This window comes from Labrus bergylta, chromosome 11 (genome assembly GCF_963930695.1).
Source record: "Labrus bergylta chromosome 11, fLabBer1.1, whole genome shotgun sequence".
NCBI classification, from domain to species: Eukaryota; Metazoa; Chordata; class Actinopteri; order Labriformes; family Labridae; genus Labrus; species Labrus bergylta.
Window position 1 is genome coordinate 21,554,421 of NC_089205.1, and position 23,275 is coordinate 21,577,695.

Here is a 23,275-nt window from a genome sequence, read left to right on the forward strand (position 1 = left end):
ATTGGTGTACCATTCTGTGAATTCACTTTGCCTTACAGCGTTGCAGAAGCCAAGAGAGCACGGCACAGCAGGATCTCCACATACACACAGTCAGACATGCACACACACAGCACTGTACTCCTCCGCTGGCTCCGTCGATACCGTCTCACCGATACCATAACGCTGATACCGTCTTGCCCCTGTAAAAGCAGATCACTTCCTCCCTCCCATTACGCCTCCGAGACATTCATATTGAAGGGAAACTTCAGTCACAGGGGAAAAAATATTGCTCCTTGAAACAGCAGTCTGATCAGGGCTTATAGTTCATCAGTGGGGCAATTTTTGTGGGTGCTTTCGAATTGTATTGCGTTACACTGACAGGTGTTTCTATTTTTTCCATGTCAGGTTAGGTGCAAAAACAGAATCACCTCTCTATCCTAAATGACTGCACATGATTTTAACTATTTCAATCAAATAACCGACTGTATTTTGTCAGAATTGGTACAAAACAGTGTCTCTGTGCTTACGCTGATATGTGTGTTTACCTGAGTTTTACTTGAACCTCACCTGTATCTGTTTGAGCACTTTGGGTATGGGTTTACAGTTGAGTTTCTGACAGGTCTGCTTGTAGGAAGAGAGGATCTCCTCCACCGTCACATTCTGAGCTGCAACAACAAAAATTCAAAAGGTTAGGATTGCTTTTAATAATTGACATAATTAAACAGGTAAATACATATGCACGCAATATATGGTTAAAAATGTGTCTGAAGATTTTTTTTTTTTTTTTTTTTTTTTTTAAAAAGCTTCACTACTTTTTATACTTCCGATTGTTAAAATGACAGAGATTATATAATTTTAAAACACAAAATTAAGCAAGCTTAGTGCTTTGCTATGGCTATTTTTTGACAGTCAACTTCTCCAAAACAGACAAACAAAACATCTGAAATTAGTTTAGTTTAACTGGATATTCATCGATTCTGATCCTGTAACATAAAATAAAATAAAAAGGTTTTCCTGCACAATTCTTCACATGCATCAACATGATGAAGTTAAGCACTGGGACAGAGTCTCTGTTATGTCACCTGTTTGTTTGTCTGCCTTGAGGAGCACTCTCTTGACAGAGAGGATCAGAAACTGTAACCCTGTCAAAGGGCTCCACTACTTAAGTCAGAAGAAGGAGGTATTGTTCTTGGTGTGTGTGTCGGTCAGCCAATGCTGCCACCCCAGACTGTTGCAGGGTCTAACTCCTGTCACATGACTGGGCAACATTTGAACCCACTGTTCTAGCTGAGAGACGAAGTAAGGCACTTGAATGAAGAATGGCAGAAAAACGATGAAGAAAATGGAACCAAAACTAACATAACCTGTACATTTACCTTTACTAATACATTGAGCTGGTGTGTATGAATGGGGTTTTGTGCTGCAGTCAGCAGTTTTGTTTCTCTCACCAAGGTGAGATTTTTCTGTGGTTAAACTGTATGTCCCTGCATTCATTAACAGACAGGTCAGAATAACCTGCTCATGGAACAAAGAGGCAGTTGAGCAGCCATACATGTCTGTCCCACTGTGTTCTGCACGATCTCAATGCAATAATCACTGACCATGGTTTAAAATACTACAAGAGGCCTTATTGCGGTAAGTCTGAAGTACTGGTGTTTGTGCATGTGGGAGACTAAATGAAAGAGTAAGTCAGGGCCACAAGAAAACAATGAGAAGACATCTTTTACTTGTTTTGAAGCCCAGACCAAACGGTCCCTCAGAAACTGTTGGAGTCCAACATCAGTCCCTGGTGCATGTACATAAATAAATAGTAATGCTAGAAAAAATAAGAAAAAAAATATGATGACTGCTATGTTGCGTGAGAAGATAAATATTCTTACTCCCACTCCAACAAAAAATACAAAAACATACTTTCTTGAGAAACATAAAAAAGATGCACCTTCACATGGCTGTTGAAAAGCTTTGTGATTAGACACACACTTTTTCTTCACTTATAAAGTTAGCCATTAATGCAAATAGATATCATTATTTAGAGTTGTCTTAAAAGCCATCAGTATGAATACTAACCTCTGGTGGTGCCTTAAAGTGTTGTTTCACATATTTGTTTGTAAGCATGTTTCAGGGAAATGACTACGTAATGATAAAAAACAACAACAGTGGTGCTAGTGGTAGAGCTGTAAAGTTGGCTACATGGTCAGTGGTGATGTCAGTCAGTAATACCATGCTATCTCTATTTCTACAACTCCTACTACTATTGAAGGGATACTTTATATCAGTCAATACTCAGGTGTAGGTGTTGAAATTGTTATGCATTAAAGGCTCTAGTAGTCTAGAAATTTAAAAATCAGAACAGTAGAAGACTCAAGACCACTAAACGTGATAGTATCACAAGAAGGCCTCGATTATTTGTTGATGTGAACGTCTTAAATGTCTTTCCTTTTTAGGCATTTTCCCAGTAAGGACCACCCTCCTGTCTTCAGGCCTGACCACCAGTACGAATCACTGGTGAAGCAAAACACATGGAAGCCCTCTTTTGGCTTTTAACCCTTCAAACAACTTTGTTGACCACATGACCAGGCCAGTGGTTTCGCTACTGGGAATCTAACTCTTTGTAGCTGCATGCTGTATAGAAGCTTCAGGCCTGTCCGACCAATGTGCTCTTTTTAATTTCCTCACACACAAGTTACTGATGCCAACAACTGCTTTGGACAAAACAACGCTGGTAAAAATAGAACAGAGTCCATGTTTGTAAGTATGGTCTTGTATTGCCTTCACATCATCTTTTTAACCAAACAAATGATCCATCCTACAGATACCAGCTGGATTTGAAGGACATTGTGTGTGAAGCATCAAAGGGCCCATATTAGATTGGTTCTTTACAACAGTGAAATTGTGTGGTCTGTCTCAGAAAAGCCTGTTTATGTATGGAAATTAGTGTATGAATGTGCATTTGTATAATTAAAGCATTTTGCCTGCAGCCTGAAAAGTTAATGCTTCAACTCTGTTGTAAAACATTACATGTCTTAGTTAGAAACAAAATGGACTTAGAAATGTAAGCTCTGACTCAAAAGCAGGGTTGAGCTCTGTGCTGAGAAAGCAAAGGGAGAGCTACAACAATCTTCTTACAAGATTTTTTCTAGAAGATTAAAGGTAAACCATTTTATTTTGCTCTGCATCTTTAGAGTTAATTAACCTTTTAATTGAAAAAGATCTCAAAGAGAGGGTCACCATCATCCATGAATCTATTGTAACCATCTGTACCAGCTGCAATAAATGTCACACAATAAAAGTTGTGCTTTCTTTACTGAAGAAATGTCTGGAATTATCCTGTGGATTAGACATAAATGTCTCTAGCATGTGAGAGTGTGTGACAGTACAGTGTGTGCTTCCAGTGAACACTGTGTCCTTGAAAAAGTGTTATTGTACAGAGCTGCTGTGGAGCAAGTGTGTAAACACTTCCTGAGGGAAAGGTGGGGTTCAGGGTCCCATGCTAAGTACACAATATTCTCACACATACTGTAGGTCATTAATTAGAGAAGGAGAGCTGAGGGCCACAGAAACTGAATATTAAAAGCACATGGTTCTCATTAATGAAAGATAATATTTTGCTACTGGGCTCAAAATCAACTGATAAACAGTGAAGACAGCTTCAATTAAAGGCACAAATGAACATTGTATATAACAGAAAGACTAAGAAAAAACAAAACCAGTCACAGAGGGAGAGATAAGAAAATGCTTGGTGCTAAACAGAAGCGGGAAATGTTAGCTTCTTAGGAGCTGAGCTAAAGCTGTTGTCTGTGTTTTTGCTTGCTTTGTCTTTGTTTTATTGCACTCGCCTCAAGTACTGCTTGTACATGCATGGAGGGAGTGGCTATGAGGAGCTAGAGCAAAAAAGGGGGAGAGAGGGAGTGGAAACAACTGCTCAAAAGACATGTTTGAAACCCAGTGTAGGGGAAGTAGAGAGGTAATGAAGAGCAGAAAAAGGTTTGATTAAATCCAGTGTGCAAAGAATCAATAAACACACCTCATCCTCTGAGAGGCAATACATTGATTTCTGAATATATCACTGCCAACCAGTCAAGGAGGTCTCACACACACATCCACGCTATGAGAAGTCAGTCAGACCATGGACGACCAGGCTCCCGCTGGTCATGCTTACGATCTCCAAAACATTTTTTTTTTTTTTTTTAAGATTTATTTTGGGCTTTTTGTGCCTTTAATGCAGAGAGAGGACAGTGGATAGAGAGCGGGGAATGACATGCGGAAAGGGGCCACGGGTGGAGGCGAACCCGGGCCTACCGCTCAAGACGAGAGTCTCAATACATGGGACGCGCGCCCTAACCATTGCGCCACCAGCGCGCCCCCAAAACACTTTTGACACTTAAAATCCAATTTGAGCAGTCATACACATTTCTTAATTTTGCTCTGACCATCCCTTTGATAGTCAAAAACCTGCTCTTCATGTTGTACTGAAGGCAGAGAGCAAGGGAAGGGCAGCTTATTTAAAAACACCATGGATTGAGATTTCAGGTGTGGAGGAGACAAGAGGGGAGAAGACAACTGAAAACCACACAAAAAGGATTGTATCTCTACTTTGACAAAAAACAAACAGCGAGTCTCGTGTCTTGTTAATTGTTGTTATCCAACATCCACAGTGCGACAACACACACTAAATCTCTTGCTGCTAGCAATGCTGAGCTTGTGAGCAAAATAATAATAAAAGCTGGATGCAGCCATAACAGTTTCTAGCTCGCTGACTCAGATCAACAGAGGTAAATTTAGCACTGTGGGCTTTATGGTTTGGAATAATGATGAGCTGTCGACCACTATCTAGCTGCGGCAGATGTAGCTTTTAATTGAGCGAACATTTTGTGAGCTGTAGTTAAAGGAATTTAGTCATCCATGGATAACATTTTGCAATACAGTGGCTGTTACAAATCCATATCAGATGAAAAGTTTAGCTTCCTTATTTGTTTACCTTATCTCTACCTTTATGCACTTTTTCTCATGATCTAGATGGGCAGAAGGGGGAAAACTGAAATCAATGCCTCAGCCTGACTAGAGAGATAGAATTCAAACTGGTTTGGTCTTGTAAGTTGGAGGATGTGCCTTAAACTGTCAACTGGATTGTGATTATAACACAAGTGTAAGGAAAGTGGATTTATCTTAAACCAGGCCTGTTTAAAATGTATTGTATCATACTATTGCTCTTTTGTATCTTTTATACAGTTCACAGCCAGTTGGATTGGTATCTTGGGGCGAGGGAAAAACTGAAGGCAACAAGGGAGCTTTACCTGCCATTAATTATAAATCTATTATTTAAGCTGAACAACTGGCAGAGCTATGGCAAGTGCAGACATGAATGTTGAGATGACAGAGCTGAACTGACAGTATGCCAAAGCCAAAGCTCCTTAAAGAAAACAATAATTTTTCAGTTAGACATTGAATTAGAGCAGTCAACCTGCTAGGCCCTTCCACACCTTAATTGAGCTTGAGCTATAAAAGCAGCAGGTGAGGTCAAGGTTGTCAGTGAAATATTACCATGACATTTTACTCCAACAATAGCAGGCAGTCATCAGAGCAGTACACATCAAATGACCTGAGTTTAGAATCAATGAATGTCAAGACACGACAGCGTAACTTATGTAAATCACATTTCAAATCTGCACTGGGAATTTGAGTTATTTAACTAATTTGATCTGAAATGTAACAACAATCCAGTCAGTTCAACTTTGTGATGACTTTACCGTTACACTTGCAACAGAAAATTTAGACATTGAGTGTTTTCCAATCATATTTTGTCTGTCATACAGCTCTCAGAATATTGTTATTCATTCATTTATTTTATAATTCTTTTTTAATTTGATATCAGTTGAGATTTCAAGGCGCTGGTATGAACAAGGCTTTGGAAAGGGTTTTGTTGGGCAGGGGATTATTTGTAAAGGTAGGAAAAACACATCCCTCAAACCTGTCAGATCAGGTTGACTGCGTCCTTCTTCTTGTGACTTTTGGTCAAAGGTTTGAACTAGCTACCTTAGTCGCAGGGACAGGGGTTGCACATTAGCCACGGCTAGAAACCTATACTGTATGAAGCCATGTTCATTGCCTGTGTCCCTGTTAACTTAACGGATACAAAAATAAACTTATTTCTCATGCTTTCTTTTTCATTCTGTACACAACTTCTTCACCTCCTCATCCTCAATGAAAGTTAGCTTTCATTCCTTTGTGGCCACGCAATTCAGGTAAAGAGTGTTACCTTCCAACAGGGTGAGACAACAAATTGTAAACTAATTCATTTTTTTAAGCATGACCTAACCTTCATCTTGCAAACAAATAAAACATATGTACTGCATTGGTACATGTATCAGGTGCAGTATGATATTGTTATTGGTAAAGTTTAGAGTTTAAAAGGTGTTAAGCATAATTATGAACTTGTCTTACCCTGAACTGATAATGTTAAGGGCAAAACAGATCTAGTAGGTAATGTTTCATAACAACTTGCTTAAAACTTCAGCAAGAAAAACTTCCTACAAAGCTGAGTTAAATGTTTTTTGGCCAAATGCCATTTTCATGACAGACCTTCTGATAGATACAGATTGCCTCCTCATTTCTGATTCACAATATTTTCTTGACAAGTGTAAAGTAGAAGACAAGCAATCAGCTGTGAACTAATTATAATAATTTGTTGCTAATGTAACACTGTGTTATATTTGTTATATATATTGCTCATACTAACTTCCTGCTGTGCAATTTTGACAACTAATCATAAATAATGCGTTGTTTGTTACTAACTGCAGCAGCTACAAAATACAAGACGTTCTTTCCTCTTTGCAGCTGCACATCATACCAGTGATGCAGTCAAAGCCTCCTGAGCCACCCACAAAAGGTCAGAACACATCGACCCACAGAGTCCCAACAGTAAGTGTGGGCTAAAGAACCAGACTGAGTTTGAGCTAGTCTTACTGTGAAAACTGCTTGGACTGTTGATGAATAGTTGTTACAACTTTTAGCATCCCCACAAAAGGCTCCATAGAGAACTGCAGGGATGGAGTGTTTTTGTACCCCAACCCACCCAGGTATCATCGAAACAGCAACGTCCCTGGTGCACTTGATAAACAGCAACAATGTTCAATTATTGCAGGTATAAAGCAAACTATTTCTATGATATGATATTTGGAGAGATGATTATAACTAAACCTTAACAGGTAATGGTTAACTAACTAACAAACTACACTACAGTTGTAGGATTTTAACATCAATTCCCCTAAACTTCAAAAATACATGTCCTGATACGCTCTGTAGTCTCTTTTTGCCTTTTCAAAGACAAGTACGGCAGCAATACTCAAAGCTGTGGTGCTTACTTAACAAAATGTGTCATTCTTTTAAGGTTGTGCAAGACTTGGGATACAGTGTATGATTAAATGTGGTGGTGAAATCTCAACTCAGACTGTACAAGTGAATTGTTCAGGACCCAATGATTATGTGCTCCCATTGTACAATGGCATTGTCAAGCAGACCCGAGTAGTCGCACTGTACGTGTTGAATTGGGACAGAGCATTGACAATTATCAAAAGGCTGGGCGGACCAAAAATCATATCTTGATTTTTTTTTTTTTTTTAGCTGAATGGCAATACATGAAATATAGCTATATTTTTTTCTGTAAAGAAATAATCAACACAACGTCAGTCTAAGCCAAATCCACATGAACTAAGTAAAAACAAAAAAACAACAACTGAGTAACAAAATATATATATTTTGTTACTCATTCAATGTTCAAAGAGGTCATCTTTGAAGTTCGAACCACAAGCAGTTGAATGCTTAACAAAGTATACAATTAAAAAAATAAACTTAGCAGGTACAGGTAGTACACATGTAGCATGTCCCTTTGTTTGTATGGTTTAATTCAAATATAATTAGAAATAAATATGCCTGTGATGGTTGTAAGGGACTTGGAAGTTATTTGTTTCCACAGATTTCTGCCTGGCATGTTACTGCAAAAGGCAACATGACCTGCAATATGATTATTATCTATTGTAATTATTTAAATTATTTACAAATAAATTGGACAACTTTCTCCAAACTACTTCAAAGAGCTTTTCAAAGCTTTAAAACACATATAAAAGAACATGTCAAGACCCTTACAATGTGGTCATGAAATTGAAAACCCTTAATGTTCAGGCCAAATCCATTGGCCTTGTAAAAAATGTGAATATTAGCTTCAGAGGTGCTGAAAAGAGCTGGCACCTCACTTTCCCTGAAGCATGTTGTCATAAGACCCTGATGAATGTAGATAAACACCATCTTACCAGAAAATCATCCAGTACCATCTCCTGCTCAACATATTATATATGGTGATTATAAACTGCACAAAACCAATAGAACAGTTATCTGAATTGTTATATGACATTCAAACCTCACCAGGCAGTTTTTTTTCCAAACGGTCTGTTTATCTGCTTTGGCCTCGCCATATTTTTTACCTTCATCACTCACTCTTATTCCTAGTCCTGCTGAAACAGGGAGAAAACAGATTGTACAGGCTCTTCACCCTCCCCCCACACCAAAAAAGAGGGGAAGATGAGCAAAGGCAAGTTTTTGCATGTGTGTAGGGAGATGGGGCACTTTTTTTGCATAGTCAGACAGACACTGACAGCCTTGGCATAAAACACAGATTCCAATGAAAATGTACGACCTGAAATAATGTCTCAAATAACGTCTGTTCTGACTGATCTACACACAGTCGGGTTTCACTCATTAAGAATAATAAAGCATACTCTGGGTGTGGAGAGCTTTAAATATGTTGAAGAGTGTATAGCTACTGACAAATAATAAACACATACATTTTTGTCTGAACTCATCTGGTTTAAGCTCAGAACAATATTAAGTTACATTACAACACCATCCTAGCAGGTAATACTAATCCATAACAACAAGTGATGACAAATTCTCTGAAAGGATTTGCATATTTGACATGATGGAAAATATATTATGTAACAACAGGAAGCATGAGGTCCTTAGTTACAAAAAAAGTCACCTTAAAATGATGATTTAAACATCATTCATCAGGTTTCTGAGTCTTTAATAAAAGGCAACAGCCGAGAAACCAGTGTTGACAGGTAACACGCTTCAAGGTGAAATTCCTTACGGCTAGGGGTTGAAAGCTTCTTCGAAAGAAATGATTTGAAACAAAGCACAGTATAGACATATGGAGGCCAGGTGTTGACACTGTTTATCCGGGGGAACAATGTTTTCAGTAGTATTTAAATCTATTTACAGAATATATCCAAGTCTAAGTTCTGTTTGCTCCATTATGCTGTTAGGGTATTTTACCATGATTTTGTTTTTAAATTGTGCAAGTATGTACACACCCAGAAATGTTGCCTTTTGAATATTGTCTCAGGATAAATCTGATAACAAAAAGGTTGATTCAACTGTCAAGTCAATTTTGAGGAGGTATTCTGTGGTATCATTGAACTGAATCATATCATAAAAACAGAACAGGCCTCTCGTTTTATTTTGTCCTCCCTCATTGATAGAAATGAGGAGGACAAAAGATGACAGCTGTTAGTTTGACACAATTTAATTCAACCAAACCAAAAGGAGCAACTTGTTGATAGCATTTCAGCATGCTTTGAGATCTGCTTGACAACACTTGATTAGACACACTTTTTTACAAGCTAATAGCATTTTGAAATTAAGTTGGTGTAATTTGGATGTAGACTAAGTGAAAACATGTAAATCTTTTGAGGTGACAGGGTTCACAGGACGACACCGATGTATGCAATAACATGCAAAGCCTGTGGGCACACTTCCAGAGATAGATTTGAGTATGTTTGAGGTGGAACACAGAAGTGTTGCCATCTCCTACTTAACATTCAAGTGCCAGTGTTCAAAATAGCCCCCTCTCCCAGTCTCACTCCCTGCCATTTCACACAGCCGTGCTGTGGATGGTGACAGCAGCGTCATTCACACATGACAGCTGACTGCCTGGCTGGTCAGAGGTGGGGCAAAAAGGCAGGGACTGTGTCACTGCTGCTGTTTGCCCCTACCAGTCTGCATGACAAGACAGCATCAGCAGCAGCGGCGGGTAAACACAAAGAAGGAAGAAAGAAATGGGCATATTTTAGACAGGAGCTTTCTGCTTAAAAAGAGATGAGCATAACAAATTGAACTACCCCCTTAACCCATTTACATTATTGAACTCAATCCATCCCTGCACAGGCATGCCCGGGGCAGTGGGTCAAAAGTAAACAAAGTAAATTTGATGGCTTTAATGATGTGGCTCAAGAAATCACACTGCTTTGCAGGAGTGTAATTATATGAGCAAAATCTCTGTAATCTATTCCAAGTCCAGATCAATAATTAACAAACCGCAGTGTGGTTAGACTGAGGCCAGATCTGACTAAATTACAACACCTGCAACCCCCCAGGCTTCCTAGGAAACTTGCATCCAGCAACACACTACTAGTCCTCTACTGGCCTTCACATTAGTGCTTACACACAGAGACCTGCAGTATGCTAGGTTTGTTGACACATTACTGCAGACACAGCAACTACAGTTCAAGAGTCTGCAATCTCAAAACAAGTCTATGTTGAATTCATGCCGTGAATGTGTACCACATTTTGCATTGTACATAAACTGTATACACTAACTTGTGCGATCTGTGATGAATGTCATATTGAAATTCGCCAATTCCAAAATCATCAGGAGTGATGAATAAATAAAACAATTCCTCCCGGACCAGCTTAGAGTGGTATGTTTGACTATTTCATCAATACTTATGCCATGGTAGAGGGTTTATCACTAAACATACACAGACTCTCTTTCTCAACAAGTGAAACCAAGGTTGATGTAGACCGGCTGAATTGCATAAAGAATGAGTGTTAAAACTAAAGACAGCACAGAGGGCTGATCTCAGCAGACATTATTGTATCATAGACATAAACCCTTTTCACACATACGGAAATCTCCTGAAAAACTCCGGAGATTTGGCTACCCGGAGGTTCTTTAGGCTATGTGTGAACGCAAACAGCCGCATTTTTCGTGCAGACTTTACCCGGAGTTTATCCGGCCAGACCCCTAGTATTTTATCCGCAGAATATCCGAGTGAGCTGATGTCTGAACGCGGCCGCATATACTCCGGAGGTTTTCAATTTCAGCCAATGGAAAGAGAATGACGTTTGTATACAGTGACCGGCTAAAGTGCCTGTACACGATCACTTCGATCTCCGCGCACGTAATTAAACAGCTGCATTATGTTTTCTGTGCGTCAGTATGTTGTTCTCCTCTCTTTTGTGGATGTTGTCATTCCATTGGATTACACATCGCATTGATATAAAGGCAAACATTCTCATTATAACGTCTCATTATTTACGTCACGTCTGACGTCGGGAAATCCCCCCGCGCGCCTTCCCCTCTGACAAATCCCCCGCTGTGAGGAGCATATGTGAACGGCTAGTTCGGGAGAATCTCCGGAGAAGTCCTCCTGTAAATATGACTGACAGAGATTTAATTTAGAGACTGCTGGCAAAAGTGGTCAAATCCAACTTTTTTTTTTTTCTGCCTATACGTGATGCAGATCAGTTTTTCTTCCTAACAGTATTAAACAGCACAAATCACATGAAATCTGTTCTACAATCATTCCCACCACTTTAATCTGTGATCTGATTTTCATGGAGTACGATCTCAGTCTAAACAAAGTAACAAGTAGTAGCTCTTTGCTTTTTTTTTAATTTTTGGATTAAATTAGTATTTTTTAAGCTATTCACATCATCCTGAAGCTCCTGGCCTCGACTCCACATACACCTGCATGAATAAGTACGAGGCATTTTTAACAAAAGGTCATTTTTCTTTATCCTCACCATCATCTGCACACAAATCTGCTGTCTTCTACTGCACAAAAACTTTAAACCTTAGTTAAATCTTTAAACACAGACTTCCGTAGTCTCTTGGTTTACTTCAAAGTGACCTCTTTGTTTATGTCTTTTTGAGCATGTGGGCCAAATTCAGGACAACAACAAAAAGTACAACAGAATTAGTTTTGGGGACTAAACCTAAATTAGGCTGTAAGGGCTTTGCAGTGGGAGGTAGATTATAGCGCTACCCCTTTCAAGGTTATATATACTGGATTTTAGTAAATCAAACTGATTTAAAGTATGATGTAGGTGGCAGGCTCAAGTCCATTTCCCATTTATTGGCTCTAAAGAGACCACAGATAATATGAGTCCACAAGAATAACATGCAGTGACAAACATTTATTTCATTAACATCTTTTGACTTGTTTTCTATTTCATTCTCTCAAGTAAAAGTACAAACTCACTTTATGTCTCTGTATTTTTACAATGAAAATGGGTCGTCAATGACATCGGTATGACATCTGGCATTACCAGCTGACTTTAGACAATCTTAACTTGGCTGAATGAACTCTTAAATATTTGCACTCATGTCTGTTCCAAAGAAGTACATTTGCACACCTATATTGTATGAGACAGGCATGATGCAGAAATAGTGTCAACATTTTTGGTCAGTTTATCAAATATGCTGAGGTTGGTTCAGATCTAGCTTTGTTTAAAAGTGTCTAATTAGTCCAGTACTCTTGCAAAACCTGAACTGAAGTCAATGTCTTCCATTCTGTGAACTGAAAGCTTTGCTTATCAGTATGAAACTTGGTCCCCAGCCACAACACATAACATTTCATGGGTCAGAGAGCCTCTAACAACCTGGTGCCAAGTGGGCCTTGGGTCTGATGACAAGAGACAGAACTGCACGTCGGCCAAAGAGTTGGGTAGCTTGCAGGATAAACAGTCATTAATGTGAAGGAGTACTACTCAACTACAAAAGGTTGTATTAAAACATTACACAAGATGAAGAATTGTTTTCCAAATGATCTATCTAGAGTTGCAAATGATCTATCTAGAGTTGCTCTTAAAACACAAACAAGCAACCATGACTGAATATAAACTGTTTATGAATGAATAGCTATTAAGCCTGATAAAGCTTTGCACATGCTCCCATGACAGAGTGCTGTCCTGATTTTAGCCAGAGCTACACTGAATTGGTCGGTCTGGGAGGAGGAGGGAAGGGAGCAGGGGAAGCAACACAGCATGTTGGGAAGTACAGGAATCTCAGGATGTGATGGAGAATTTTCCCTGGCCTGGGGGGAAAAAACCCAAGCTACGCCAAGTGCTGACTGCGAGAGGTAAGCAAGTTCAAGGGATGGTATGTCTCAGTCAGAACAAGATTGGCATTTGTTAGTACTTCCCTTAGAGTATTTTACTGATATTAAACTTTTACTATAGCTTTATAATATTTCAAAATAAAGCTCCAAGAAGCAATTCAGGTTATTTCTGTTTAAATTTAAAGCCCAAATATCATATGCCAGCTGATGTCACGAAACCTGACACTTAATTCTTAATTGACACTTAGAGATGGAGATGTCAGGCTGCTATTGTTCACTACACTCTGATCAATCCTGAACCCCAGGGATTTCTTTTGAATGGTAGCTAGACTCCACCAAGAATATTCTTGTTCAGAAGCCCAACCCAGTATCCCCTTTTCTCTTACAGCTGAAATACAAACTGTGAGTGGATGAAGCTTCTGGCTCTGTGAGCTCAGGCTGTTATGTTTTCTGACAGATGACATAACACAGGGACCTAGAGAACCTGACACTAGCTCATCACATAAAGGCTCTGGCTGGATCCTGAATCTAGGATCCACAGAGCACCAAATGAAGCACGAAGAGCCTCAGAGAGGAGATTGAGATACATTTCATTTCCTGGACTTAACGCAGATATACACACAAATATACATCCTCAGATGAACTCTGAGCCTGTCCTTAAAAGAGATGTCAGTCGCAGAACAAGGAACTGATATTGATGTTAACGGAAAGGGTACAGGTTCAGAAAACAAGAAAAATATAAAAGGAAAGGTGTCTTTAAATTATTAAAATTGGCTGACTACATGTTTTTCCAACTTATTAACATTTAACTTGAATGTGCTGTACTGAAACAGTCACCCCTGCAAAAACACATAACCCTGAAGATCAGTTTGAAAAGGGGTAAAAAAATGTTCTTCCTTTGATTACCTTTAGGGTTTAAAATCCTGTTGCTATGGTAAGGCTCCCTCTTAAGGTTCGGATTCAGGTCACGGCTATGCAAAGTTGCATTTAAAATGAAACTGGGCTGAGTAGATTTTTAGGTGACGCAAACTGTCTTCAAAAACTTCAACCAAGTCCAGTTGCCTTTTTATATTAAACTTTGATTGTCCATGTGCAAGATTTTCCCAGAATTTCCCCTCTGGGGACCAATAAAGTATTATCTTATTGTAAGATACTAGCCCCAATTTGCTCCCAGCAGCTGTACCAACTGTGCATCTGTGTAATTGTGTGAACTGTAAGATGGCATGCAGTGTAAAGCTGTATGAGTGGTCTGAAGACAAGTAAATATTCAATCAACGTTATTTCAAGAGGACAAATCCGCTGCCACATTGGATTTTGGAGTTTGTTATTGGGGCCATATTAAACTGACTTGACTTGCTTTAGTTTTCTTCAGAGCAGTTTACTTTACTCAAAAAACTATTTCATTGGTTAAAAAATTCAGAGCTCTAGAAGCAAGCGTTCACACACAAAAAACCCTAATGAGAATGAAAAAGTATATCTCATTTGGAGACTTTGGAACTATATTTATCCAAATTATTAAGAGTAAAGCATTTTTGAATAATGTACCAAAGAATTATATCTTCACTCACTACCATTAAAACAAAACATTAATCATGTTATGAATTCCTCCATTGTCCACTGTCTGTCCCCCTCTAGACACAATCACTTGGACCTTTGGAACATAAATTAACTACATGATAAATGTGTTGTGATGAAGTATCTGAGCCAAAAATACAGTCATCTAGATGCTTGACTGTTTCCTGTGCCAGCTGTTTCATAAGGTCCTTGAAATCTTGGCCAACTGCTCGACTTTGCCCCCATCGAGCCTGGTTAAAGATATGTCATGTGCATGTTGCTATCAGAGTAGTCACCTGGCATGTACACAGCAGAGGCAGGGTATGCAGATATAGAACCATTTGAAAACTCAACAGGGTTTGGTTAAAGGAAGTAAGGGGCATGACTGCTACAAAAGATGATGATACCGAGTCAGTAGAAGTTCCATTATGATTACACCGAGTCAACATGAAAGGATGGATGAGGATGGGATCTTTCCAAGTGTCAGTCTGACCAATCACAAACATGTAATAAAGGAGATTATGAGACAGCACTGTTCATGCATATCAAGCTTGATGGCATGATGCTTCTTTATTTGCCCCCTCCCCCATCACTGACCCTTGCCTTGGCCTGGCCTACATTTGTAGTTTTATAGGCTAGATTGTGAAAAACAAACACACACTGGCTTAACCTTGGAACAGCAAGACTCACATAGACACTGAAACCACAGGGCCAGATGTATGGTCAAAAGAACAAGGAAATGTCACATATTCTCAGACAGAAGTTTACTGTGTAACTATGTCATCTGCCGTCACAGTACTGTGAGCAAACACCTCCAGCAATGGACAAATAATGTCCATTGCCAACTTAAGAAAAAGGAGTGTAGCTAAGAAATAAGCAAGAAACTACCACAACAGCTGAAAAACTTTGCCTAAGTGAAACTAGTGTGTTAAAAAGAGGAACAATAAACCAAAACAGAAAGTTGGTAACATTAAATAATAGATCTAATAAGAATCAAACCAGGAAACCAGACAAAAACAACCATTAGAATACTTACAGTCTGAACACTGATTCTTGGCAATAAAAAAGCACTTATTGAAAAGATATTAATTTCAGTTCACTCTATTGGTCAACACAAAGCAAAGACAAAGTTGATTTGATCTCCAAGTAAAAGGAATAGAAGCATAATAAGTGACCCTGGTCTATTTTTTCCTGCTGTAACACTATGTCTACTTTCTTGGGAACAAAAAAACAACAACTTTGATTCTGATTTAAAATAAAAGACATTCATTAAAGCATGAAGGTGGAAAACTGATGTCTCATTTCGTTCTAAGATCTGGTTCCTTGTATAAACACAGTAAAGGCTGAGCACTATCCTGCATGAGCTTCCTTTAGACGTGTTTTTCACTGAACAAACAGGAACCCAGCGGCACACCTCAAGGAGTGGTGGGATCACAAAATGGCAAACAACACCAGCCTGGGACCATATTGAGATATTTAGCTGTTTAGGGGAAAACAAGACTAAGGTTTTTCAATATTCAAAACAAGAAATTAACTTCTGTTTGAAAAAGGGGCGGGTGCAGAGGTGCTGCCTGAGGACTAAACTGACTGTGGTGCTAATATTAATGAGATGATGAGCTTTGACGAAAAACACAAAAGAACATTCCTCTCAGAGACACACCTCTCATGTATCACTGTAAATATCCTTTCCGAACAATCACGTTTTTACTGACGACACAAGAGCTACTGTACGCTGTACTCGACATGGCATATAGCCTTTCAACAAGAGTGAAAGCTCTTCAGATTTGGAGCTTGATATAGATGATGCAAAAGGTCCTTGGAGAGTAAATCCTGGCAAACGGTATTAAAAATGACATGCACAAACTAGTAAAATAGACAAGTACAATAAATAGAAAGTAATTCACACATAAATGTGAGACAAATACATTACCATGTCTCCAGGGGTCCTTGGGCTCCACTGCACCAGACACTATATCCTCATCTGAAGGAAACGTCACCCTTTTGCCACTTGGTTTGTGTTTGTCATCCCCTTCCTCCACAGTGGGGTACAGTCCAGCTTGGTCTGTCGGGGCAGCTTCTGTGCTGCTAGTCTGGTTCCCTTCTGATGGGCTCTCTGCTGCGCTTCCAGCTGGGACATCCTGAGACTTGGACTCTGAGTCTAAAGTATTGTCTGAGAGTGCTGTGTTTGTCAATTCAGCCTCCAGCACCCCACTCTCATCGAGACTAAGATCCACACCTATGTCCATGTCCCCGCCATCATCCCCTTCCTCAACAACAAACTCAGCCAGCCTAGCATCCTTTACTTCTTGTATGGTCTCAACTTCAATATTGTCCTTGTGCTGCTCATCATTAGAAAGGATTAAGTCAGTGGGATTCACTACTGCAGGAGTGTCTTTGTCACTTCCCTTTGTATTCCCATTAACCTCATCAATTTCCAGCGCATCTTGAGCCTGGTGGTTATCCTCCTCGGCGGCCTGAAGGTTGTCAGTGAGCTGAGGCATCAGGTACGTTTCAGAGGCATCTGTGGGAACAATGTTTTGTATTTCTATGTTGCTGTCCGTCATCAGTTCAGATATTCGGGGTGTGACCCCCTCTGTGTTGTTAGTAGTGTTGCGATCATCATCCACGTTGCTCTTCGTCTTCACATTGCACAAATCTAGACACTGCTCTTCGATATTCATGTTTTCATTTCCAGCAACAACAAAAAAAAAAACTCAGCCTTTACTGTGCCAGACAGCCTTGATAATGAGTTAAACAGTAACTAGGAACCAACAGACATGGATAACATCTAAGTTTTTGAACAATTTACTTAGAAGGGCATCTATCAGTGCCCTTACAGACTGAATGATACTTAAGTGCAATCACAAACTGTATTTTGACTAGTTAAAGGAAGAGAGGGGGGGTGATTCAACTCCTGAAATAAAAGTGCAATTAAACACACTTTCAAAACAAAGAATGTGTGACATACATGCGAAAAAGTTATTGCTTCAGTAACATTTTTAATGCTGAACCAGGGATACTTCATCAACATCAGTCAAGACAAGGCACCTCTATTTTTTTTTTTTTTTTTACCAACCGTGTCCTCTTCTTCAAGTGTGAACAGACAGACCGTCAGCACATTGCCAACAGTGTTTAAGAGCAACAGCAGCCAGTCAATTGAAACGAACAAGTCATTCAGGGTGCCTCCATTAAACGCTAGCAAAAACTGAGCTTAACTGTCCCGACACCGAGCTAATTCAGCTGCATGTATTTTGACCGAGCAAAACGTAGGCTAGGCTGCTAAAGTTGTTGCCCAACAATGTCGTCCAGGCCCGCGTAGTAAGGTCGTAGTGTGTCCGTCTGTTTCTCCCCGACAAAGTCCATTCTTCTGCGTCGAGCAAAAAAAAAAAATATTCTCCGGCTGTTGCTCTTTTTCCTCACCCTCGCATCACAAACCCCTCGACCAGCGACAGCCAGAAGAAAAACACACACACACACACACTCACACACACTCACACTCACACACACAGAGGCGTCACAGTCGAGCAATGATTCAGAGGCTAGTGTTAGCGCCAATGAACCGTCCCCGGAGATAACACCTGCTCGGTGCTGATACGGTGGATTAATATGAGATTATGAAGGTATAGCAGCCACTCGGCTCTCAAATGTAGATCCCTATCCGGTAGATGTACGCTGAACCTGTTTTTGTCTAGCCTTACCATTCGCTAGCTTGAAGTCCGACAACTGTTTGTTGTTCACACGTCTTACGTCAGCACGTCGTTACCCACAGGGGCACGTTCAGCACGCGCAGTGTTACAGAAGGTTGCGAAGAAGCGAATACAAGACGATTACTTTTAACAGCATAGCGTGGATTAAATAACTTATCGTGTGTTGCTTGGTTTGATTTTTTTTTTTTTGATCCTTCAACTCGAAAATATGAAATGGAAATGTAAATTCTGGTTGTGATTTTTTTTTGGTTTTGGATTTTGAAAATTTCAACAACAAAAACAAAATCAGAATCTAAAGAAGACAAAGTACTTTTGAGTATCTTTCATCACTACACTGATTTACACAACGAGGAAGCTTACTTTTGACGCATGTTTTAATTTTAATAGGAAACATGGTCTCAACAATTAAAGTTTGCCAGTGTGCCATTAAGAGCTCTCAATTCAGCGGTGAGCAAGACAAAAAAAAAGTTGCTATAATTTAACTTTTATTATGCAAGTGTGTCACCTTGTTTTTCTAGTGTGACAGACTTACCCTGATCACAGCCCTTGGGTGATTTGCTTTTATTGATTTATTACTGGACAGTCCTGATTTGACTACTTGAGCAGCATCAACTGTGTTGTCCTTTTTTCAAGGTATACACCTACATTTGCATCAACGCAAAAGGACACACTTAAGCTACAATCAAACATGCATTTAGCAAATGCAAATTATTTAGGCCTCAGTTTGCATTGCAACCAATGGTTTTTACAACCCAACACCTGCAGAATTGAGGTGCGCGTGTTTGACAACAACCCAGATAACCTTTATGTTCAGAAAGCAATGGCCCTTTAAAGAAGAGGAAATTAAGCACTTATGCTGAGCCATGTGGGTCCCTTGAAGTAAAGTTTCCCAACCCCAGGGACACAAGTGCCATGCTAAATAAATAATACACACATTAAAGAATAAACACTTTATTATGGCAACATTTACAGAACACATTCAATTTTAAAACTCTTGAGACTGGACATCTTTAGCTGTGACATCATCCTTGGGTGCCTTGGTCTTTTTGGGGAGAAGGACTGCTTGGATGTTTGGGATGACACCACCCTCTGACATCGTGACCCCTGCCAGCAGTTTGTTGAGCTCTTCATCATTTTTCACTGCCAGCAAGATGTGTCGGGGGGCGATACGCTGCTTCTTGTTGTCACGGCAGGCGTTTCCTGCCAGTTCTAGGATTTCAGCTGTGAGATACTCCAGAACAGCACCCAGATACACTGCAGCGCCATTGCCAATCCTGTTTGCGTAGTGTCCTTTTTTCAGCAGCCTGTGAATGCGGCCTACAGGGAAAGTGATCCCAGCCCTGGAAGACCGGGACAATGAGGTTTTTTCTTTGGGTGCAACTTTCTTCCCACGTCCAGACATCTTTGATCTAAGTAAAGAGAAACAATTCAGTACTGATTACATAGTAAAGAACATTAACCCACCTCACAAAAAGTTATAAGACCTTTTCCAACTTCAATCAAAATTGTTACACACAGCTCTCCTCCTGTCACGGAAAAACCACATCAAAGTTAACCGTCTCCAACTCACCAGCATTCAGCACTTTTTCCAAGTCAGGACCACAGCTTCTCACTGAAGCAACAGATCTCTGCTTTTATATCATTCAGGCAGTCACTTGGTGATTGCTCACACCTGGCTCCTCTTCGTCACTGAATTACTGTGACTACTGCAATTAGCCAATGACCACACACCTTGGAATAGGTAAGGTGAATTTCACACTGCGAGTGGTGACGGGACACTTCATTAAAATGGAATGGTGAAGAGAGACTACAAATTAAATTGAGGGGTCAGTGAAATTTAGACAGTCTAACATCTCAATCAATCAAAGATTACAGGTCAGAAACGGCTTCAGAGAAATTTCAGTAATAGTTGCAAATTTGCATGGATAATATGCAGGTGTTTTATGTAACTTAGAACATTATACCATTCTTAATTATGGGATAATTTTACTTTAGTATTTTATTTTTAATGCTACTTTATACTGCATACTTTTTGTCCTATTAAACACATCCATATGCTGCGTATAATATATAACATTTAAGTAATAGATGCGATTGAGTACATAACTATAAAATGTAAAATATTTCCATAAATTCCATCTTTTAATGTTGGTATTCCAAAATGTGCTGTTCAACTTCACCACCAGATGGCAGCACAGACCTTAGATTTAACATGCTCCTTGATGCAGTTTGACCTTATTTTGTATTTTACTCTAACGACTTACTCTTAATGATGGATCACTTATCAAACCACTCTTAATGGTGTCATGATCCTTCAGTTTATGATGAGGTGCTCAACTGTGTCTGTCTCCCTCTGTGCCTGCTGTGCTTACTTTTTTTGGGGTGGGGTGGGTGGGGTATTGATGACTCATCTCCTTTACCTTAGTATACAAGCATCATTCTGTTGCAGTAGAACACACTCAGGTCCATTACTTTATCCCCCTTTAGCCCACATTTCATACAATTGTTTTTCGAGGTCTGTGCTTTTTAATTTACATATCTCAACATCACTCTGAAAGCAACGTCAGCCACCTGTTTTAAACATATTTTATCTGTTTATTTTTGCTTAAATTAAAAAATAACCTAATTTCCAAGTCGAAGTCTACCATATTCGTCCTTTGTTGCTTTTTTGCCTTCTCCAATAGGATGGAGGGGAGACAGAGACATTTTGACTGTTTGGATTCACTTTAAAATATGGCAAAGGGCCAATTGCAGAGCAGCGGGAAGACAAATTAAGCAGGGACCTTCCCAGCAGGTTGTCCTTGGCCAGATTGGATGTGATTCTGTTCAACCTCTCAACATCCTTCCCGACACGAGGAGGACAGTATGGGACTCACCAGCTGTCACAAAGCGGCTCCCTGTGCACATCTCTGCGGCTGGGCTTTCAAGAAAGTATAAGCATAAAGCCAGTGCACGCATTGGTTTCCTAACACAATTTATTTGCACTCAGTGGAGACTGGATCACTGTAAGATGTAGTTTTTCATCATGCAAGTTGTCGTCATTGAAACAAGCCATTTGTCTTTTTGTGTAGTTCTCCTGGGAGTCTTCGTCTGGATAAAGATTGAAGGCACTCTGTATTTATTAGCAACAGTAGCTACTAACACTGAAGTTTGCAGTCTGCTGCCGAGTTAGGAGAGGAGATGAAAGGGGAGCAGAGGAAGCAACGAATTGATCCAAGTATACGATTAAACTCACAGGTTGAAGGCAAAACCAGACATCAAAGCATGAAAACTTATTTCATGTCTGCTGTGCAAAATCACAGTCAGTTGTATTATATCTTTGTCAAAATTAATTGACAGCTAGTTCTTTGCATCAGAGACATGGACAGGTTAGTGACGAAGAGCGACTTGCTGTCTTTAGCTGACACTGAGAGGCCTCTTTCTCTTTTCTCTGAGCAGTAATAAATTTGAAGACGTGGCCTTAAGGCGGATAGCGCTGTTACTTTTCCACTTTCCTCGGCTTTATGGAGACTACAGGAGATTGTGCCTGTTTTACAGAAAGCGATTCATCTTCTACATGAATCAAACTCAGGGGTCAATGACTTCTTTCAGACATGCAGACCAGTTGTACGAAAATAGTAATGCCTTTTACGGGAAAAGAGTGGTGTTCCATTGAATTACGAGCAATTTACAAAGGGCATGCATGACCCAACTCAAGATAAAAAAATAAAAATTTTCTTTGATGCTGTTAATCTGTTTCAAACAATAATAGCCCATTCTTCACAGACCAATTTCCTGGCTTTCATAAATTTTCAAGAAGACAGCAACATTAGCCTCTTATGGTGCTTGACATCAGAGAAAATGTGTTACATGCACCTTGTCCCTCTTGCAATCTGAAGTTAATAAAGAGACTTTTAATGGGATCTGTCTGCACGGTAATCGGAGGGTGAGTCAATATCTTCTTTGACAATGAAACCTCATGGACACCCACAGTGCAGCCCAGTGTGCTGAGGTCTCCGGATCCTCAGGTGCTTGAAGTGTGACGCCTCCTGAAAAGAAGGCCTGTGAAGCTGTGATTGTTTTTCCATAAGTTCTTCTGCAACAGCCAGAGCTCCCTCCTATTAAATACACAAGAAACAACTCCAAGACAAGGTCTCACGTTATGCGCTGAGTCAATTCTTGTGCTGTATTTTATGTTTAACATAACCTGATTTCATTTTTAGCTTTTATTTTACATTTTAGGAAAAAAAAACCCTAAAAAAAAGCCTACCTGTTTCTTTTCAAAAACCTCCTGATCAACCAACACACTGCTGCGATGTGGAGAAAAGCTGGAGAACACCTGTAATACTTGTATCATATCATCAGTATCATGAAACGTTATTCTCAGATTTATTGGTCTTCTTTTTCACTCTTTCTTAGCCTTCAAATTGACATTTGTCAGTGTACAGTATAATGTACTATGAATCTTTTCTAAACTCTTGATGGAGAAAGCAGATAAGTTTTTTGTAGGGCACTATAGAAAACTTTTGTAATGTGCAGTCATTGGTATAACCCCCCCACAAGTAGGTTGTGGGTATTGATAATCTACATACATGGGAAAATAGATTAAAGTTTGTGAGTGTATGAGGCAGGGGCAGAACCCAAATTCAGAAACCAGAATGATAGTTGTTTATTTTCACATCAAGGCCCACAGTCAGAGTCATTCAGGTAGGAAGATAATACAGGCCAAGGTACCACGGATACAAGATTCTCCAATACAAATGCACAGAACAAGACACAAACAACACTTTATTATTTGGTTTATTTTACTGGATAGGACATATATCGAGTGATAAATGTGGGGAGAGAGAGTGGAGATTGACATGAACCAATTCACATCAG

At 39.6% G+C, this 23,275-nt stretch overlaps 2 protein-coding genes across 3 annotated transcripts in view; both read right to left on the bottom strand.

Moving 5' to 3' along the window:
* ppp1r37 (protein phosphatase 1, regulatory subunit 37) overlaps positions 1–18,445 on the bottom strand; it is a 38,837-nt gene extending 20,392 nt beyond the window's left edge. For both annotated transcript variants that reach the window (XM_020636107.3, XM_065960069.1), the window contains exons 1-2: positions 16,639–18,445; positions 547–644 (exon numbers count right to left, since the gene is read on the bottom strand). In XM_020636107.3, the coding sequence (XP_020491763.2) occupies positions 547–644; positions 16,639–17,389 (849 nt within the window). In that variant the 5' untranslated portion in view covers positions 17,390–18,445. The remainder of the gene's footprint in view (positions 1–546; positions 645–16,638) is intronic.
* Positions 18,446–19,350: 905 nt separating this feature from the next.
* Positions 19,351–20,074, bottom strand: LOC109985734 (late histone H2A.2.2). Its single transcript, XM_020636134.2, has 2 exons — positions 19,986–20,074; positions 19,351–19,824 (listed from the first exon to the last, which is right to left on the bottom strand). Exon 2 carries the CDS (start codon positions 19,815–19,817, stop codon positions 19,401–19,403), a length of 417 nt encoding a protein of 138 aa, XP_020491790.2. The 5' UTR covers positions 19,818–19,824; positions 19,986–20,074; the 3' UTR covers positions 19,351–19,400.
* Between the last annotated feature and the right edge of the window lie 3,201 nt (positions 20,075–23,275).

What these genes read in the sequence shown, in the direction of transcription:
- LOC109985734 (XM_020636134.2), bottom strand. Translation starts at nt 19,817, where the DNA reads ATGTCTGGACGTGGGAAGAAAGTTGCACCCAAAGAAAAAACCTCATTG.